Source organism: Macadamia integrifolia, unplaced genomic scaffold, assembly GCF_013358625.1.
Source record: "Macadamia integrifolia cultivar HAES 741 unplaced genomic scaffold, SCU_Mint_v3 scaffold2053, whole genome shotgun sequence".
In the NCBI taxonomy this organism is placed as follows: domain Eukaryota; kingdom Viridiplantae; phylum Streptophyta; class Magnoliopsida; order Proteales; family Proteaceae; genus Macadamia; species Macadamia integrifolia.
In genome coordinates this window covers 74,577-94,875 of record NW_024868483.1, presented here as the reverse complement: position 1 = coordinate 94,875, position 20,299 = coordinate 74,577, and the positions used below count along the sequence as shown (strand labels likewise).

The 20,299-nt window shown below is 38.6% G+C and overlaps 1 protein-coding gene and 1 long non-coding RNA gene across 2 annotated transcripts; one reads left to right on the top strand and one right to left on the bottom strand.

Moving 5' to 3' along the window:
• Positions 1 to 206: 206 nt before the first annotated feature.
• On the top strand, positions 207 to 17,552 carry LOC122065570 (transducin beta-like protein 3; the record flags this gene model as incomplete). The annotated part of the gene is made up of 7 exons (XM_042629387.1): positions 207 to 368; positions 527 to 773; positions 859 to 935; positions 1,046 to 1,165; positions 15,954 to 16,084; positions 16,148 to 16,322; positions 16,932 to 17,552. Coding segments are annotated over 7 exons (1,251 nt in total), but the record flags the coding sequence as incomplete, so codon positions are not given.
• Positions 17,553 to 18,636: 1,084 nt separating this feature from the next.
• On the bottom strand, positions 18,637 to 19,914 carry LOC122065571. Its single transcript, XR_006136040.1, has 2 exons — positions 19,449 to 19,914; positions 18,637 to 19,250 (listed from the first exon to the last, which is right to left on the bottom strand). It is a non-coding gene; the product is annotated as an uncharacterized LOC122065571 (long non-coding RNA).
• Between the last annotated feature and the right edge of the window lie 385 nt (positions 19,915 to 20,299).

Sequence of the window (20,299 nt, the reverse complement as noted above, 5' to 3'; positions counted from 1 at the left end):
ACCTAAGTGTTTTAATCAGTTCAACTAAGCGTTATTCCAAGAATAGGGGTTGGCTACATAAATTCTTCTCTGCCATTCAACTCTTATCTTTCAGGTTATGTGAAGAACTTTATCACTTGATGGTGCTTTAACATCACCCCATATCCTTTTAAATTTATCTCTGGTTGATTTTTTTTTATATTATTTAATCCTTATTTTGTCTTCTAATTAGTGATCGGACCCTTAAGGTGTGGAGTTTGGATGGTCTCTCAGAAGATGCCGAGCATGCCATTAGTCTGAAAGTCAAAGCAGTTGTGGCAGCACATGATAAGGATATTAATTCTCTGGCTATTGCACCAAATGACAATCTTGTTTGTACTGGTTCCCAGGTTAGTGGCACTGTTGTTCTATGTTCTCTTTTTTTATTGAGAAAGAGAAACCAAAAAACAACATAAACTACAAATGATAAGCCTTATAATTCTTGAAAGTCTTAGTATTCTTATATTCTTATAGTCTTTTGCTCTTCCTGGATTGTTTTTTTGTTTAGGACCGAACTGCTTGTGTTTGGAGGCTTCCGGATCTGGTGTCAGTTGTAGTACTCAAGGGGCACAAAAGGGGGATTTGGTCTGTGGAGTTCTCTCCAGTTGATCAGTGTGTAATAACGGCATCAGGTGATAAGACAATAAAGATATGGGCTATGTCTGATGGTTCATGCTTAAAAACATTTGAAGGGCACACATCGAGTGTATTACGTGCATCGTTTCTTACTCGTGGGGCTCAATTTGTATCTTGTGGTAAAGAATCGTGCTTTTTCCTAAATCCGTCATCATGTATATCCCTGTGAATATGCCATTAACTGACAACCTGTTCCTTTTTCAGGTGCTGATGGCTTGGTCAAACTGTGGACAGTCAAGACAAATGAATGCGTTGCTACATATGACCAACATGAGGACAAGGTACTGAATCAAACTTTCTACTCCTTTTTTACTCCTTTTGCTTCCTAAAATATTCCCTTCTCATGTACTAATTGTCCTCCAGTTATTGCTGAATAAATTTCTCCTAGCAGGTCTGGGCATTGGCGGTTGGAAAGAAGACAGAAATGCTTGCAACTGGTGGTGGTGATGCTGTTATAAATCTATGGTATGATTCTACTGCTTCTGACAAAGAGGAAGCTTTCTGTAGAGAAGTAAGTCTTATCTCACCAACCCACTATTGATTATATAATTACTGTTGGAGTTATTAGTTCTAGACAGGAAAGTTATTTTATGGAATCCTGTCAATTTCAGATTAGAACTAATGATTTCGAGGAGTTATTAATTCTAGACAGGAAATTTATATTATGGAATCCTGTCAATTTCAGATTAGAACTAATGATTTCTATGGTTCTTAAGTTAATGATATTATATTATTCTACATGCATTAATAATTACTACTCTCTTCCATTAAGATCTTAAATGATGTAAACAACATGGTGGCAATTATAAATCAACTAGATTGTCATTTTCCGATGGTATGGTTACATGGTTGACACGGCACCAAGGCATTGCGGAGGGGGGTGCCTAAGCGTTTAGGCAACAAGTCGCCCGCTTTAAGACAAACTAGGTGCCTAAGGCGACCATCTATTATTTTTTATTTTTCCTCTTTTCTAACATTATTTAGTATGCTACATGTACCTTACATCATAAAAAATCAACATTAAGCCACATCAAATCATCACTCAAAAATCGACAGTAAGTCACATTAAGTCATAAACAATCAATATTTAGAGAATCGCTCTTGTTCTATAATAAGTTTGATTGATCAAATGATTTTATCTTTATATGAGATTTTTTGTATTATGTATAACACAAAACCAACTTTCCAACAAGTCTAAGATTATTTAAATATGAGTTGTAATGACAAAGTTATGTTTCGGTCAAACTTATTTTAAAGTGTGTAAATCCTGTTAAAATCACCTGAATCAAAATAATTTTATGGACATCAAAACAAAATATTATTTTATCGGATTGGTATTTAGCAATGTTTACCATGATAAGATTTGTAAAATTTGCAAAATTTGCAAAATTGAGAAAAACCTAGTATATTTGAAAGTTGAAAATCGCCCCTACAACTAAAAATCCAGTTTTTGTTCTTAAACTGGGGGAGTTGACTTTTATCCTTTTGAAATTTGATTTTTAAACTATTTTATTGGATTCAAATAGGGGGTATTTTCTTATTTATGAATATCTCAAGTAAATGAAATAACAAATGCCCTTGGCTTTGCATCTATTCATTAGCCGAACTTGCGAATCAGCTCAGCTTGGCAATTCCATCCCATTTAGACTCAAATTTTTTATTTTGGAACACGACATCTTCTCTGAGGACACATGGTTGTCGGGAGCTTCTCTCTCGATTATGTGCTTGCAGTTCAATGTTTCAATACGGAGCTTGCGGTTGCCTTGAAACGACACTTGAGATCCATGGGTAGATGTTGTGTGAGTGATGGACCCCTCTGTTCTCTCTCTCCTCTCCATCGTCATCTTCCCCCCTCTCTCTCTCTTTCTACTTTTCCCACGGAACTACAAAACTAACCAAACAACTTTTAGGGTAGTAAAGTTAACTTTTCTCCTCTTTACTTCCTTGTTTTACACCCCACTAACATGTGGGTCCCATTACCACAACATTCCCACCCCATAGTTCCCTCTAAACAAATGAGGCCTTAGTAAAAATATCGGCCAAGTTTTCATTACTAGGAACAAGAGGCACATAGATAAGACCCGAACGGCCGAATCTAGCTTTTCCTTGATGAAGTGACGATCAATCTCCGCATGTTTTGTCTGATCATGTTGGACAGGGTTGTGGGCAATACTGATGACAGATTTTCCATCACAAAAGAGCTTTCATAGGAAGAGTGATGGCTATAGCCAAGTCAGTGAGAAGGCCCTTAAGCCATGGCCCGCAATTCTACTTCACCAGTTGACCTAGCAACAACTACTTGTTTTTTACTCAGTATCATTCATGATTACCACATACGAAAGTGTGATTCTCTTTTTTCCTGTTATACAATCAAGAATATTGAAGTGAGACCAATCTAATAAAAGGGGAAAAAAAAAAAAAGACCATATTTTAATAGAGAAAAATAAAGTTACCTATATATATATTCTTCTTGAGCAGTTTGAAAGTATTAGATCATGACCAAGGGAAGATCCTTGTTGGGTATGGTAGAGAGTAGTGAACAGCAGCTTTTCGTTTGGTTCCTACCCTTGAGTAGCCATGTTGATAAGGTCATCTGTATCAAGATGGATCATATTGCTTTGCACCTCAAAATACCCAAAAAAGAAATTTGGTAATCTTGGATTAGCGCTTAAGTTGTGAGATGCTGTCGACAAACAATCCATCTCTTCTAGAATCTAATGAATTGACCAATTACAGTGCTCATGTCTGATTGGCCTGAATTTGTTGGATTGGATTGGATTGGTACCAATCCCGATTTTGGTCAATACCAAACAATGTGGTAGTGGGTTCGATTCCCACCTATTTCACTAGAATCTAGTGGAAAAGCCATGTTACCTTCTATGTATAAATAAAGGAGCCCATAAATAAAATGACAAAAGAACTATTTGAAATGTAAAGTTAGACATAAAGAAATTAGGGTTACTGAAACCGATCATGAATCTCGAGAGAGACCCATTAAGCGACTTCTCTTGATTTCTATGAAGAGAAACACAATCAGAGGTGAGAGGATTGTCCTAGATATCATCCATGAGCAAGGTTTTAAAACTTGTGATCCGCCAAGGCCGATATCAATCCAATACCGATCCAGATTGCCCTTGATTGGACTTTGTTGAATGGATTTGCAACTGCTTTTTAGTAAAAAATATTTTTTATTGCCATTTACCCTTATACCTTATTAGTGGATTGATCAAGGCTGATACCGATCCAATTCGATCTGAGTTTAAAACCATGGCCACGAGGACAAGCTGTGATTCAAATTTTATGATGAATATATCAACATCACACCACTTTCCTATCTAGACCATTCTGTTGATATGATTTGAAAATAATTTCCACAAGTATATGAAATTCTGCTCGGTTTATACATGTTGCTTCTCCTCATAAACATCCTGGATACTTAAAAATAATAGGAAGTGTACCATCCTTCACACTGTGCTATGGACCTAACTATATAAACAAACCAAGGAGATGTATGAGGTTGTCCAAACAAAATTGACAAATAAATTAAAGCCTAGAGAAGGTTAAGGCTTCCAATGTGATAGACATGTAAAGGTAGAACACTCTGGAAGCTAGCAACCATAATTTTGAAACCAAACCAGGCACCGAACCAAAAATGGGCCTGGTTCCAGCTTTGAACAGTTTAGCCCGGTCTGAACTGCGGTTAGGTGAAAAAATTACAAAACAATTTGGGAATTATAAAAATAGATAGAGCAGGTCTTTAATTGGTTAGGTGAAAACATTACACAAGAAGCCATTCTGTGGCATATTGATTAGCTCTCACTTGTTTTGAAGTAGGTCTTCGATGCAGGTCTTCATACGTACAATTCACTAATCATTTTTAAACTAGGGAAACTAGTGGACCTAACCGAGTGCTTCAATTTTTATGCTTGTTCGTGAACAAGGCAGTCCTATGTGTGGACTGAATGGAAAAGGGTAGGTTCCAGTGCTGTCCAGTTTGATCTCCTGTTTGGTCTGGTTTCAAACTGTAGCTAGAACAAAGACAATTGACAAGCATCATACGTATATAACAAGTATACATATATCAGTATCTGTTAGGAATTTCAAAATGATAACTAACCAAACTATATCTGATTCCTCGATATGTAGTTCAAACATTAAGCGGAAGAGAGATACTTGTCAATAAGCTGAAACCATAACTTGAACCACATTAAGAACCACTTGTATCACCACATTCACCTTTAGTGCTTATGTTTGCCTCTGAATTTGATGGACGCACAGATTTCAAATTTTCTTTTGATACAACGTAGACTGTACAAAAGCTGGGAGTGCATTCTGAGATTCTTGAGGATATATTTTGGCCATTAAGCTTCTATAAATATTTCTTTCATTAATAAATAGATTCATGAAGAAAGAAAATAATGAAATTCATAGAATAAAGTATAGAACCAACACAGATAAGAAGTTTTGAACTTGACATCTAGAATGGATCAACTTTTTTATGGATCAGTGATCAATTAGAAGGACAAAGGGAACAAAACGAAATTAAAGGGAGAAAACAAGAATCAAGGAATGAAAGCCATCAATAAGTTCACAGCCCAAATGAAAGATGAAAGATGATTAATGAAAAATGAAAGATGAAAGACTATAGTGAAAGTAAAAGGAAAGTGGCACAACTCATCTAGTCATGAGAATCTCAGCTAAATGGGATCGGCTACATGGATCCTTGCTCTCCAATAGGCTCTATCCAAGGTCATACGTGGTATAAGACCCAAACCTTGCATGTCATTTCTCACTTCTCCTTTGGTCATTTTAGACCTGCCCTAGCTCTTTTGGCTCATTCAATCAGAATCATATCACTCCTTACTGGGACGTCCCTAGGCCTTTGTTGAACATTATCGTACCACCTCAAACGAATTTCTCAGAGCTTGTCATTGATCAGGGCAACTCCCATAGCAGCTATAATACATTTATTTCTTACTTTATCCTTTTCTAGTTTTTCCACACATTGATCGTAACATCCTCAATCATTTACTTAAATGATATCAGGCATAAATAAGTGCCAAAATATAAGGTGACATGTGGTGCAATAAGGCGACAGTCACCTAGGCCCCAAGTAGACCACTTGGATGCCAAGGCGGCACCTTGACAACTATGCATGGTTAGTACCTATTGTGTTGTTTGTGTGCTTGGGTATGGTGGGATCGAGTATGTATCTGGAATGGATTACTTTTATGTGTAGTTAGGCTGGTAAAAAAAATTCATGTTTCGTATTTCTGTTCATGGTCTAAGCCTCTAAGGCATTGAACAGATTCACATTGTTGCAGGTATGAAAAGTAGAAGAAAAAAGTGGGAAGAAGGGAAATTTTTTTTTTTTTTTTGGGGGTGTGGGGGTGGGGATCCACCTAACTTGAAGGAACTCATCTCCATACTATAAACTCATATGGAAGCAGTGGAAGCCTGCGCTGTGCTGAATGATAGACGCCCTAGCAGGAGATGCCTTATCCAAAAGGATGAAAGAGCTCTTTTCATTGCTGACTTTTTGCCCAGATGATTTTTCATACCTTTCCAAGAATGTTGTAATGAGTGCAGAGATAGACTTTTGGCTTCCATTGGTGAAGAGAATAGTTTCATCTGCGTAAAGTAGGTGGCTGATTGGTTGATAAGCACGAGGGCTTCTTTGGAAGGGTTTCATTTTGCCTTCAAGCATTAGTTTAGACCTAGACTAAGAACCTCTTTTGCAATAATACACAAACTTGGTTAAAAAATAACCATGTCTGATACCTCTTGACGTTGTCCGACAATCCACTCATTTCCCCGTTCACCATAACTGAAAACCAAGAGCTAGTGAGACATCTCCTGATAATATAAGTAACCAGATCAAAAAATCCAAACCTTTCCAAAACATATGGTATAAAGTCCCATTCCAATCTGTCGTAGGCGTTCAACATGTCTAATTTTATGATAACATTGTAGCCCAACACCTTTCTATCTAGATCCAGCATTAACTCACAAGCCAAAGAAATGTTTTTTGAAATATTCTGGCCTTTTATGAAAGCTCCTTGCACTTTTGAGATGATCTTAGGGAGCAGCAAGCTAAGGCTAGAAGCAATTCATTTAGAATCTTGTACATAAAATTACATAAGCTCAGGTGCGCTTAAAGTCTTATATGGCTGCCAATGCATAGAGTATCTCATTTGTACACGGTGGCACCCTAAGTAATTAGATGAACTCTAACCACGAGTTTGCCCTCAACCATAAACATGATTGTACTACTTCAACTGTATACCTCATGACCCGATCTGGTAACGGACGTGGACAAGGACGCTGACGAATCAAATCATAGCACCGAAACAGAAGACCATATTTCTGAAATTTACTTTATTGATCTTTCCAATCCGGTCTAAGACAGACCGCAAGAGGTGCATTGCCAGTTGCTCCCAAGTCAAAGAGAAGTCGCAACAGGCTTCTTCATACCATTGGACATAGCATACTGAGGACTCAACCCAATATCTGAGCATCACCTTTTCCTCCCCGCCTTCCCTTCAGCTTCTGTGAGCTTACGCTCCAAATCCTCCCGCATCTAGACATATATGTGTGGAGAACGGAAAGATTCCAAAAGAAAGTGCCTCACCATACCAAGGTGGTAGCATGTAACTACTAATCCATCCTGAAAACCAAGCCAGATGGAGAAAGGAACTGGTATGATTCCACCAGGTGAGAAGGCCACAAGAACATGACAGAAACAATGCTGGTTATACCCAGGTAGCTTGTCTCCTTTGGCGCCGTTGAATAATGCCAGTACTCCGCACCCCGTAAGCGTAATGAAACTCTTAACAAAGTGTAGTTTACGGATCGTAACACAGGCATCCAAGCGACGCTAAATCGGGTTGGCCGTATCATTTTAACAGATACAGGGGATAAGTCCTGCTCCAGAATTAGGGCGGCCATTAGGCTGCCAAAGCCCCGATATCAGAAGTTAGCATCTTAGCTAGGTGTCAGTAGGCCCAACTGGTCCATAATATCCCTTTAAACCTTCGCAACCTTATCGTCTCCTATGACGATATCATTGCCTAGAAGAGAGTAATTGCGAAAAGTCTGACCGGGGTATACCTGTTCGGCACTATACCACACAATTACATGATGGCACAATGCGAAAAGAGGTCAAGAAGAAGGATAGCCAAGGGGGTTGCCCAACATTGAAACACAGACTTTGGACCAACACGTCGATCTTTACTCGTCGGGGCCGAAAAGACATTTGTGCCAAGGCCAAAAACAACCCATAGAAAGGCAACTAAATAATTCTAGATCGATGAAATTATGACAGCTTGCACATTGAGAGGGAAGTGATCAGTTGCAGAAGACAAATCATAACTAAATAAACATGTCTTCCAAAGACATGAAAGCAGCTTCAACTAATCAAAAGTCCCGTCCATAGAGATGCGAGACAACACTTCCATACACCTATCATGGGAAGGTCGAAGCAGAGCCTGTTTAAGGGCATTAGGTATCGCAAATACACAAACCTTACCTGCTCCTTCTTCCTTAAAACCGAATCTCCCTACAGGACAAGGTACATTGGTTGAAGCTCATCATCACTAAATCCTTCGCCGCATCGCTTAAGAATGTCGATACATGTGCCATAAGAAAATGTAAGGAGACCACTTAAAGCGGCTGCGGCCCGACAATAAATGGAATCCACTGAAGCAACATGTTGATATATACTCCAAGGGAAACGATCCAAAATCAAGAGAGTCAACCCGGGTAGTCAACTGACGGAAAATAGAAGTAACAGAAGAGCGGTACAATGTACCAAGAGGCCCAATCTCTGAAATCCATCGTGAATGGCCATAATCGGCTAGGACTTGAAGGACAGATTTTCTCTTCCCCAAGAATACCTTATCCCAAAGGGAGAAAGCAAATATCTCCCAGATCATGCGGTGGAATGGCGATTTAACAAAGCCACTCACACCCATTGTGGAATCCTTAACAAGAGATGATGACCATTGAGGTACCCACCGAAGTCCAAGATTCATTGGAATCTTAAGAGCATGTGCGCCGGAAGGCGCTCCTCACGAGATCCAATGCAATCGCCCCTAGTGAATTAAATAAATCCACAAGGACAAAGGATGGCTTCCAGCCAATGGAATCATACCCAAAACCACCTTTCTTTCTAACAAGGATCATCTCCATACTATAAGAGCATCAGAGCTGCAAAATATGTGCATGAACAAAAGCTTGTACAGAAATCTGCGTATATAGAATTCTCTATCACCAATCCTGTACCCCTCGCATGATATGAATAACTAATAAACACTTAACTATAGAGACCTACCAGTATATAAGGTAGGACTTCCCCAATCTCTATCCTTTCTCCTAAGGAGAGAGTGATTGAGGGAAAACAAACTTTTAAGTGATTGTACCCAGAAAACCACTCTGAACCTTCTCTTGAACATAAAAAACAGTGAGTCTTGCAATAAGACCTCGTCATGTTCATCCTTACGATTAGCCAACCTTGTGGCGGTCAAAGGATTAGACGTCCCCCATGCTACGGTTCCCTGCGGTCCGAATCCGGTGCTGCATTAGGTTAGGGAGCTGGGTGATAATAGCTCCCCCGCATCCCAAAGCACGCTGCCCTCCTAGGCACGCAACACTAAGTAATCTAAGCCAACCCACAAAGAATGGATGCCTCTTAGAGGGCAGCAACATGAAGAGTGCCCATTGACGTGCTCAAGGCCCAGATCTAAAATCTTGTGGCTGAGTTCATTGTCCTAAAGAGGGCTTGGGTGACTATGATTAGGAAACTTTTCACTAATCTAAACTAATACTCTAATAGATATATATTTAAATGTCTTAAATAACACACAATTGATAAATACTGATAAACTCTTATATGTGCCTCCTCTATATTGGACCATATGATATTCCTCAATATAAACCAGGTTAAAATGACCCTGTTGGTCGGCAGACAGTCCATCTCTTACCCTCTTGAGAAATGAGCATCCTTGAAATTTTTTCCTACTGTTTTATTCTTCTGATTAAAAGACGGGTTTTTGCTCCAGTTGATTTTCTTTCTATAACTTGGTTCTCTCATCTCATATTTTTTTTTTATTGTCATTGTTATACCTAATGGATCATTGAGAGGGGGGGTTGAATCAGTGATATCTACAAAACGATCTTCACAAGTTGCCTCACGTGCACAGTCGTCAGCCAATACCTGAAAGAAAATCATAAACCACAACACAAAGAGATGCGTGGTTCAGCAATGTGCCTACATCTACGATGCAAATGACCGCTGACTCAAATCCGGCCTCAGTAATTTGACTGCACCCACAATCAAGAGAACCTGCCCCAATTCTATCACGCCCATGACACAGGAGTACTTACCCCCTTGCAAGATTCAACGCAGCTCCCATTTTATTTGGAGCTACAACCCCAACTATGCATATTACCCACCCACGCAATAGCGCTTAGAGTCAATCACCAATAATGTAGGTTTACGATGAAAACCTAGTACATGTAGTCTACCCAAATCCCCGAGCAAACATACATAAAAAATTAAAGTCGAAATAAAATCAAAATAAACAATACATTAACTGATTCCTTTGTCTTCAACCTTTAAATCACCTTATCAGACAAGGTATATTAGCCACGATCAACAACTCTGCTGCCCTTCATTAGAAATATATTCTGACAACCTCAACCGGATATACTGATTTCTGCCTCCAAATAAACGAACAACTTGCTCCTCTGATTAACTTATAGATATATCAAATATCATGCAACAGAAAGCAACTCAAATCTGTTGTAACCCAAACCGATTCACAGTATCCAAATCAGCTAATGATGAATTTAAATCAAACCATAGATTGTCTCCCAAGAAATCACAATGCGTGCCATTTATCATAATATAACAACAGCCTGCATATATATCTTACTTAAAGTGATTCAAATTCATATAAAGTAACCAATCTAATGTTCAGAAATCAAGCTAGATGTGGCTTGCTGAAACTAAGTCAACTTATAAAAGTAACAAATCTGAAACTGTAGAAACCGAACCTAGTCTGATATGCAACACCATCTTCTTCTCCCGTCTTTGTCAACCAATAAACTCTCTTTCTTGAATAGACTGCCTTTCCTTTTTTTTTAATGGGCTGCACTAGGTTTTTCTAATTCAGTTTTGCAGCATTTTTTTTTTTTGAACTCACAATCCTGGTACTTTTATATAGCATGTACTAGATAGCCAATACTAAAAAGGAGTGCTATACAGTACTTCCGGACTCCATCTTCAATTAAAACTCTAGGAGCTGCTGTCCACGCATGAAGCAAGATTCCCGTTCTCTTTTCCGGAATTTTAGGAGTCCTATGTAGATTTTTTTTTTTTTTTTGGATGAATGAATCATTAATAACAGGAAAAAAGGGGGGAGGGGTATACAAAGCCAGGGGAAGGGATACAGCCCTAGGGGGCAGGGGGGATCCAGAATTGACAAGGGGAAACCCCTGGAGACAGCAGAAAGCCTGTTCTTGGGGTGTCAATGACTGGACGAAGGGGAAGAGAATCTAGTTTGGAGGAGACGTTAGAGTAGATGGCCTTCCGAATCAACTCAAAAAATCTGGATTTGGAAGTCCATTTGGAGGTTGCGTTCTATCCAAATATGGTTGATGGCTGCTCCAAAAGCAAGTTTCCCGGCGGTATCGCAAATGGAAGAACCCGAAAAGGTCATATCAATCCAAAGCCATTCTCCTTAGATTAGGATAAGGATGAAACATAAGAATCCTTGAATTCTGAACTCCTCTTAATGTTAATGCTGCTTTGTCTCAAGAAATCCAAGCATTATTACTTAGTTAAAACTCTTTAATAGCTGGGTTTTAGGAAACCAAGATTCATCTTTCCTTCCTTCTATATCTCGAGCTTTCCTTCTTTCACTTGGACTGTACTTTGACAGTACCTGTTCACGCAAGAAAGGGATCCAATAAGATCTATACATCTTAAATATTTCTTTCTGAAACTTACATAAGGATGCTGATGTACTGTATCAAAATCAATAGACCATTGTCTTCTGGCAGTATATTCCTTGCTCAAATAGATCTCTTGCTGTATTTTATTTTTTAATCAAAGAGGCTGCTCAAAAAAAGGGACATGATTCAATCCTTCTGACCTATTATCCATAGTGCTTGCTGACCTCATCTATCCATCTCTTTTAACCAATGAACTGCTGAAATGGATTTATAAGAACCAATGCAAACTGAACCACTGAACCATTGAACCATGATCAAACATATTTTAAATATCAGGCTGAACCAAAGTTGAACCACTCAAACTTTGTCCATCAAAACTGAAACAAATTGGACTTCTACATGTTGACACCAATTACAACACCTGATGTGTTAAGCACATGGATAACAAACTCCCCCTTTGGAATTGGTGGCAACATAACTAACTTCAAGAACCAAACATGAGCAATAAACAACCATAGGAGTGCCCACCGTATCTTTCCAATCCTATGCATTGAAAAATATTTTGCTCAAAGAAACTCACCCATACTAATCTTTCTCCCCTTCTGTCATCAATTTCAAAGGGTGGTACCATACCTTGGGAATTAAACTCTGTTGGACTCTGCCTTCACCAACAGAAGTGGAAGAGCAAAAACGTCAAGCAATAAGCTCGAGCTCCCCCTTTCCATGCGCCTAAGCGCCTCAATGCTGGGGAAAGATAGCCACACCCAATTTTTGACGAAGATGCTCAAAGGCATCCTTGGGTTATGGATTTGTAAATATATTTGCAACCTGCTCAGTAGTTGATGCGGAACTGGGTTTTGAAATCAGAATCGGTTCACTTATGGACCCATTCAATAGTGAAATAGGCAAATATCAAGAATAATGGCAGTTCTATAAATAACTTGAAGTTTCTAATAAAGAGTGGCAATCTGGTAAATAGATGATAACTTTAACATAAGATCTTAGAGGGAAAAGCAACGTACAAGATGGGGAGGGTTAGACTTGGAACTAAGAAATAAAATAGGTCAATTGAGAATAATAGAAGAAGAGATGGGTACCAATGGAATTTAAGATAAAGAAAGCAAAACCCTTCACTTTATGAGTTTGTCTTCAACTTCGCGACACAATAGTAGCCCAGCAGTCGAAGGGAAAGCTTGCGGTGGTGAGAACTCCCTCCAGGTTCATCGATTCAGCCTAAAATCTTTGACGAAGCTTGGACACCCTTTGGCCTTTTGATTCCAATGGGAAAATACTCCAAACAACAAACAAACATGAGCAGTAGTCCTAGCAACTCAGATCTGGTTGTAGGAGAAAGAATCAGCACTGTTGCAGAGCTCGAACTTGCAGCAGGAGCAGTACTAGGGCTTAAGGTTCTAGGGTTCAGGTCACCTTGGGAAGAGCTTCATTCACTCTAGATCTCAGGCCTAAAGGAATGCTTCTGAGAGAGATTGATCAAGTCTTCTGCAACCCAGTGGAGTAACAGCAATAGGAAAAAGAAAAAATGGAGTATGATATGGAAGGGGAAGGGGAAGGGGAAGGGGAAGAGGATGGGGAGAGGGAATGGAAAGATCAGAGACGGAGAGAATATTAGAAAGGGGAAAGAAGAGAACCACCCATGGCAGCCATGGTTTCCAACCCAAAACACTTTCTTTCAAATTTCAATCAAGTCTCCAAAACTGAAATCTTCTACATTACATGGCTATATAAAGAAAAATCAAAACATAACATTGGAAGCTAATTAAAATGTAAAGTAACCTAAATTGGTAACCGAAATAAAATCTCACTCAAATAAGAATATTACCGAACTAATTTCTTTCTCTAAAAAGGAAAGTGAAGAAGAGATATTTTAAACCCAACGCCTAACTGCATCAGCTCACCCGATCTTAAAAGAACTCGACTCCGTCGAATTAGGTTGTGCTCCCAAGATTCCCTTATAAATCATCCGGCGATGAGGTGGCATGTATCTTGAAGCAGATGGCGAGAATATAACTCAAAGATGAGGGAGAGTAGGCTAACATGCCACTGGAGCAGAAGTCAGTCGTCGACGTGGCATGTCTGATAATGCGTGTGGTGTCATTATGTATGGCCTCCTTGCTTCACCTTGATGGTATTCTATGCACCATCGTAGAGAATACCTGCATGTCGTTATCAAGGTCACTTTAGAAGGATTCGCAATGCGCCAATGGGTTGACCAAGCAAGATACATGGTATTGTAATAGCCCAAACTGTAGATGTACTCGAACAACAGCAGTGGCCTCTTCTCGATCTGTGGGTCCAAAACCTTGCACACTAATCTTCTTGAAAAGTTGCTTCTGTGAAAGGTTGTGTGCTCGAACAAATTCAGCAGAGATAAATGTTGCTTCTGCCCGGTATCAACAATTGTATGAATATCAGTAGGATCGGAACCATGTAGGAAAGTACCCTTTTGTTTGAAGAGAGGAGCCTTGTCAACTATTCTGTTTGAGAAGGATGTAAGACTAGCGGAATGAGCTACTACATCATCATCATAGTCAATATCATTTGCATCGAGGGGATAAGTATGTAAATCAGACTCAACATCATCACCCTTCTCTATTGGTTTCTTCTCTGCTGCATTCATAGAACGAGTCCTATTGGGGCACTTGTTGGAGTAGTGACCCTTCTCGCCACAACTATGGCATCTGACATACTTCACCCAATCACTATCCTTGTTGAATTCTGACCTTTTTTCTTTAACTTTGCTAAGCTTCAGACTTTTTTTCCTCCATACATGGTGGAGGTTTATATACCAAAGGAGTCTTGAGCATACTTTTCCAATAAATGAACTTCTCTTCAGTTGTCTTGGCATGAGTTGCTATCATATCAACAGACCTGAAATCGGTGTAAGCCAATTCGAGTCGGATCTCAGTACTTAGCCCACTGATATATCGCATCACCCGTTGCTGATCTGTTTCCTGAAGTCGACACCTGAAAGATAGTTTGTGGAACTCGAGGGTGTAGGTATCCACATCCTTGTTGCCTTGTTGAAATTTAAGCAATTTATGAAACATCACCTTCTCCTAATTAAGAGGAACAAATTTCCCAGTCAGGATCTGCTTCATGACCTCCCAATTAGTAATGGGTCCCAGTTTTTTGACAAACCTTGCATGCCCAATCTAATGTTCAGAAATCAAAGCAGATGCAGCTTGCTGAAACTAAGTCAACTTATAAAAGTAACAAATTTGAAACTGTAGAAACTGAACCTGATCTAATATGCCACACCATCTTCTTCACCTTTCTTTCTCAACCAATAAACTCTCTCTTTCTTGAATAGACTGCCCTTTTTTTTTTTAACGGGCTGCACTAGGTTTTTCTAATTCAGTTTTGCAGCACTTTTTTTTGAACTCACGATCCTGCTATTTTTATATAGCATGTTCTAGATAGCAAAGCCGATATTAAAAAGGAAACTCCTTGCTGTACAGTACTTCTCGGACCTTCAATTAAAATTCTAGTGGTTGCTGTCCACACATGAAGCAGGATCCTCATCCTCTTTTCCGGAATTTTAGGAGTCCTATTTAGATTAGGATAAGGATGAAACATAAGAATCCTTGAATTTTGAACTCCTCTCAATGTTAATGCCTGCTTTATCACACGTAATCCAAGCATTTTTACTTATGTTAGAACTTTTTAATAGCTGGTTTTAGGAGACCAAGATTCATCTTTCCTTCCTTCTATATCTCGAGCTTTCCTTCTTTCACTTAGACTGTACTTGGGCAGTACCTGTTCACGCAAGAAAGGGATTCACTAAGATCTATACATCTTAAAATATTTCTTGCTGAAACTTACATAAGGATGCTGATGTATTGTATCAAAACCAAGAGACCATTGTCTTCTGACAGTATATTCCTTGCTGAAATAGATCTCTTGCTGTGTTTTATTTTTTAATCAAAGAGGCTGCTAAAAAAATGGGCATGATTCAATCCTTCTGACGCATAATCCATAGTGCTTGCTGACCTTATCAATCCATCTCTTTTAACCAATGAACTGCTGAAATGGATTTATAAGAACCAATGCAAACCGAACCATGGTCAAACATATTTTAAATATTAGGCTGAACCAAAATTGAACCACTCAAACTTGGTCCACAAAATGAACCAGAATTGCATTGGTACTTGGATAAACCATTCAAAACTGAAACAACTTGGCACTTGTACATGTTGGCACCAATTACAACACCTGATGTGCTAAGCACATAGATAGCAGTCATATCTCATATGTTGATATATATTTATTTTTATTTTTTAACTTCTTCGATTGTCTGGTTACATACAAATTTACTGATGCAGGAGGAAGGTGTTCTAAGAGGTCAGGAACTGGAAAATGCTGTAGCAGATGCTGATTATTCTAAAGCAATCCAAGTTGCCTTCGAACTTCGCCGGCCCCATAGACTTTTTGACTTATTTGCTGAACTTTGCAGGTAAGCAAACAAAATCTTGTGCTGCATCCTGAACATATTTTAGCTGAGCAAGTTTGTATGCAGGAAGAGGCATGCTGAAGATCAGATAGAGAAGGCTCTTAGTGGCCTTGGAAAAGAACAACTTCATTTACTTTTTGAATATGTTCGAGAATGGAATACAAAGCTGAAGCTCTGTCATGTTGCACAATTTGTGCTTTTTCGGATTTTTAACATCTTCGCCCCTACAGATGTTATAGAGGTGTGTTTCCTCTACCACATTCTTTGTCCAGTTTTTCTAGATTTAAAAAACTAAACTTTGTTTACTGAGGTTTTCATTCCTCGCTTTGATTTTTTGGAAGACTCGAGTATCTGTTGGGTAGATTATGATGATGGCCTACTAACAGCCTACCGATGATGTGACTAATTCTCTAGTAGTACCCCTCCCCCTGGTACAGTTGGTTGGAAGCACAACTTGGAGGGACTTATTAGTTCCTAGGATATCTTGTGCACATCCCCATCCCCATCCCCATCCCCCACCCCCCTCACACCAAAAAAAAACAAAACTTAGATAATCTAACCATGACAACTTTTCTCCTACACAACCCAAAAACATTACAACTTTCCAAAGAGCAGTAATCAAGAAAGGATGGTTCCCTTATTTGTGGGTCCATTTTTGTTACTTCTGTCTAATTCCAACCATTGAGGATCTAAATCAGCATGTTTGTCTGTTGTCCCTTGAATTATCAGATATGATCTTATTTAGCTTTACTTTTGGTAAGAATTTAGGGATGGGGAGGAAGAATGATACTGCTACTCTTAGAATTTCGTAAATGAAAGGTGTATTATCTTGTTCCATGTCATATTGCAGATAAAAGGTATTGGTGAGCTTCTTGAAGGTCTTATACCATATTCACAGCGGCATTTCAGTAGAATAGACCGGCTTATAAGAAGCACATATTTGTTGGACTATACGCTTACTGGAATGTCAGTTATCGAACCAGAAACTGATGTCAGTGCAATGCAAGACAAATCTATGATACACCTAGATGAGAAGGAAGCGGATGATGAATCAAGGGAACAAAGCCAAACTGTTAGGGGGATGGTCTCCTCTAAGAAACGAAAATCACACAAATCCAGAGGAAGTTCAGAGAAGAAAATCAAGAAAGTGGCATACATAGATGCCTCAGCTATTTCCTTAGAAGCTTGACACTTGTTGATGCTCTCAATCCAATTGGTTCCTTCTTTTTTATTTTAATTTTTAATTTCACCAAGGGCCCTTACTCAAGTTCCTCTTCTGAGCTGTGGTGTAGCTGTTTGTGATGAAGCCTACTTGCATGCAGGGAATGAATGTTTAATCCGTTTTTTTTTTTGTTTTTTTCCAGCTTATTTGTTTTACCTTGCATATGAAATTTTGTAGTCAGAAACGTTGTATTGCTCTTCACGTTTTTATTGATTAGAAAGAAAGAGACGGTGTATGGTTGAGGTATCATTTTTTATTTTTATATATAATTTTTTTATGGGTATATGATGCTGATTGAATTTAACGCTAACGTAGAAGAAGAAAAAATATTTAGAATCCTAGGGGTTAAGAATCTTATTGGGCGTTTATCTTAAATTTAGGCTGCGTTTGGTAGTCATTCAGTTTCAGAAACGACATTTTGAGTTAAAAACAGAATTTTTAGTTTCTATGTCAAAATACCATTTTAAAACAATATAATAGTGTTTGGGGAACATGTTTTAGGGACGATTATCTTAGTTTTCACTTTTTTTTGTAATTGGAACCAAACCGAAATGACTGAATAAGGTTTTGTCGTTCCATTATTTTGGGTTTTTAACATTTTTTTTCTTTTTCGTTCTAAAAAAGGAAAAACACGAAGTTAACACTAAACGAAGTTAACACTAAATGCTTTATTCTGTTTTTTCTTGTTCCCATAAAACGAAAAAATGTTAGAAATATTTTTTTGGATGACTATCAAACACAGCTTTACTCCACTGTCCCAAGAAATGAACAGTATATAGGAAGACTTCATGTCTTGTTCTACCTTAGGTTAGAAATAGAGTTGAGCCCAGTAAACTCAGCCCTATCGCAGGTGAGAATTCACTCAAAACATAAAAAAGATTAGCCTGAAGTTTCAGACTTGGATTCTACACTTCCAGGCCAGTAGCAGTCCCAGAAATCAAGGTTTAAATACAGAGAAATTCTGCAAGTTGCGTCTGATGGAGGACTAGACCAGATTGATTTCAGTGATTTGAATCTCAAGATAGAGAGGTTTTCTTTGATCTCAGACTGACCGGTTAGGTTCAACACCTGAATGTGATTCAAGCCACAAATTTTCAGATCCAAGGAGTTGATCCGAGAAGTTTTAACCACAACTTCGAGGCTGGCAACTACCGCCCTGAACAGAAACAACAGTAATAATCCCAGATAACAGGAAGAAACAGAGAATAAAGAGCAACTGAAAAGGTCATTTCAGACCGTTGATTGTTTGCGGGGCGTGTCAGAGCCTTTTGGACTCAAGTAATCAATGATTTGACATCTATCAAGACTGAAAAATGGAATTCTTCCCCATTCCTTGATTGCTCCAAGCAAGTTGCCTGGATAATCTTCATTAAAATATAAAATCCACTATAACACAATAGTCAAAGGATGGACGAATTCACCGATAATCCTAATCCAGATTTCAGAATACAAAAGAAAATACTCTACTTGAAAAAGGAAAGCTAAACTAATTGCTAATCCCAACTTGGGAATACAAAGAGTTACTACTTGAGAAACACAAAAGATAATGGAGAATGCACATTGATGCGGTTGTTTGCATGTGTGGTTGATTGCCTCTTCATTTGCCCAAAAATGCTTTTGTATTTCCAAGACAAACTCTGGATAGTTACTTCAATCTCCGCTCACTTAATTAATGTACCATACCTACTCCCATGATCTCCATTAGAGCCATCACCTATTTTATCATGGATCACGTGTCAACCTTGGATGGGGCTTGTCTACAAAGATTGACGCTCCATCTAGCGTCCAACGAATTCTCCAAGTTCAACACTCGTCCTCAAAATCCAACAATCCACGTTAATTTAATCCATATGCCTCCTCCATCCTTCTAAACCCTCTCGGACTCTCCCTCTATTTTCCTCATTCGATCGACTCTGCTTCTTTTTCCCTCATTCTCTACTTCATTAACTGTCAAGCACAAAAATCAAAACCAAAACTCTGAATCCACCAGATCTGAATTACAAGTAAAACAACCAGAAAAATAGGTGAATTAGCTATGTATGGTTTCGGAAAATCTTTTAATTTTAACCTAGTTTTGTAGTCAAGCACACACATAGAAACTGAGACCCACAATTAAAAAAATAGAAAAATGAAGAAATTGCTGACCATGTACACTGAAGTGTTAAACGCCGAGGCCGAACCAGTAAGCGTAGCCATTAATAGGAGTGAGATCATAGACATTGAGGTACACAGGGATGGATACAGTTTTCCTCTTCCCAAAGGGGACTCTTCTGAACATTTTTCAATTTCGTCTCAGAGATCACTGACATTCAAGCAAAGAAGAAGAGAGCTTCAGTTTCAATGAGAGAGAGAAGCATGTGATGTGACAGAGAGTTGCTCAACAACAAAAAACAAATCAATAAAAGATTGAGAAACGAAGAAGAAAAGATATCGTTGGGACTTGGCGTGACTCCGAGAGGGTTTAGAACTACAGATCAAGTTTAATTTCTTTCTTCAGGTGGTTTCATTTAGATGTGGGAGGTATGTGGGTCGAATTAATGTGGATTGTTGGATTCACAAGAGGACAGGTGTCGAGCTTAGAGAATTCGTTGGATGCTAGTTGGAGCGCCAATCATTGGAGATGAGCCCAATCCGTCAACCTCCTTGTCAGTTTCCTCTCCATGACATGTTCACTAAGGGCTCGTTTGTTTAGAGGGGAGTCTGGGGTGGTGGGGTGAATGACACGAATGGAAAAGTTATAGAAAAGTATTAACTTTCCCACCCCATGATTGTTTGGTTGGCTTGGGAGAGTTGAACTTTACCACCCTATGTATGTTTGGATATCAAAATTTTTGATTGATGGGAAAGTTGCTAAACTACAATATAATTATAAGAACACCATTATCAAATAATATGATTACAATAAAATATGGGATCCACCAATATTAATTAATTAATTAAATTTAAATAATAAAAAATTATTCTAAAGAGGCCAATTGTGGTAATCCCTCTCATAA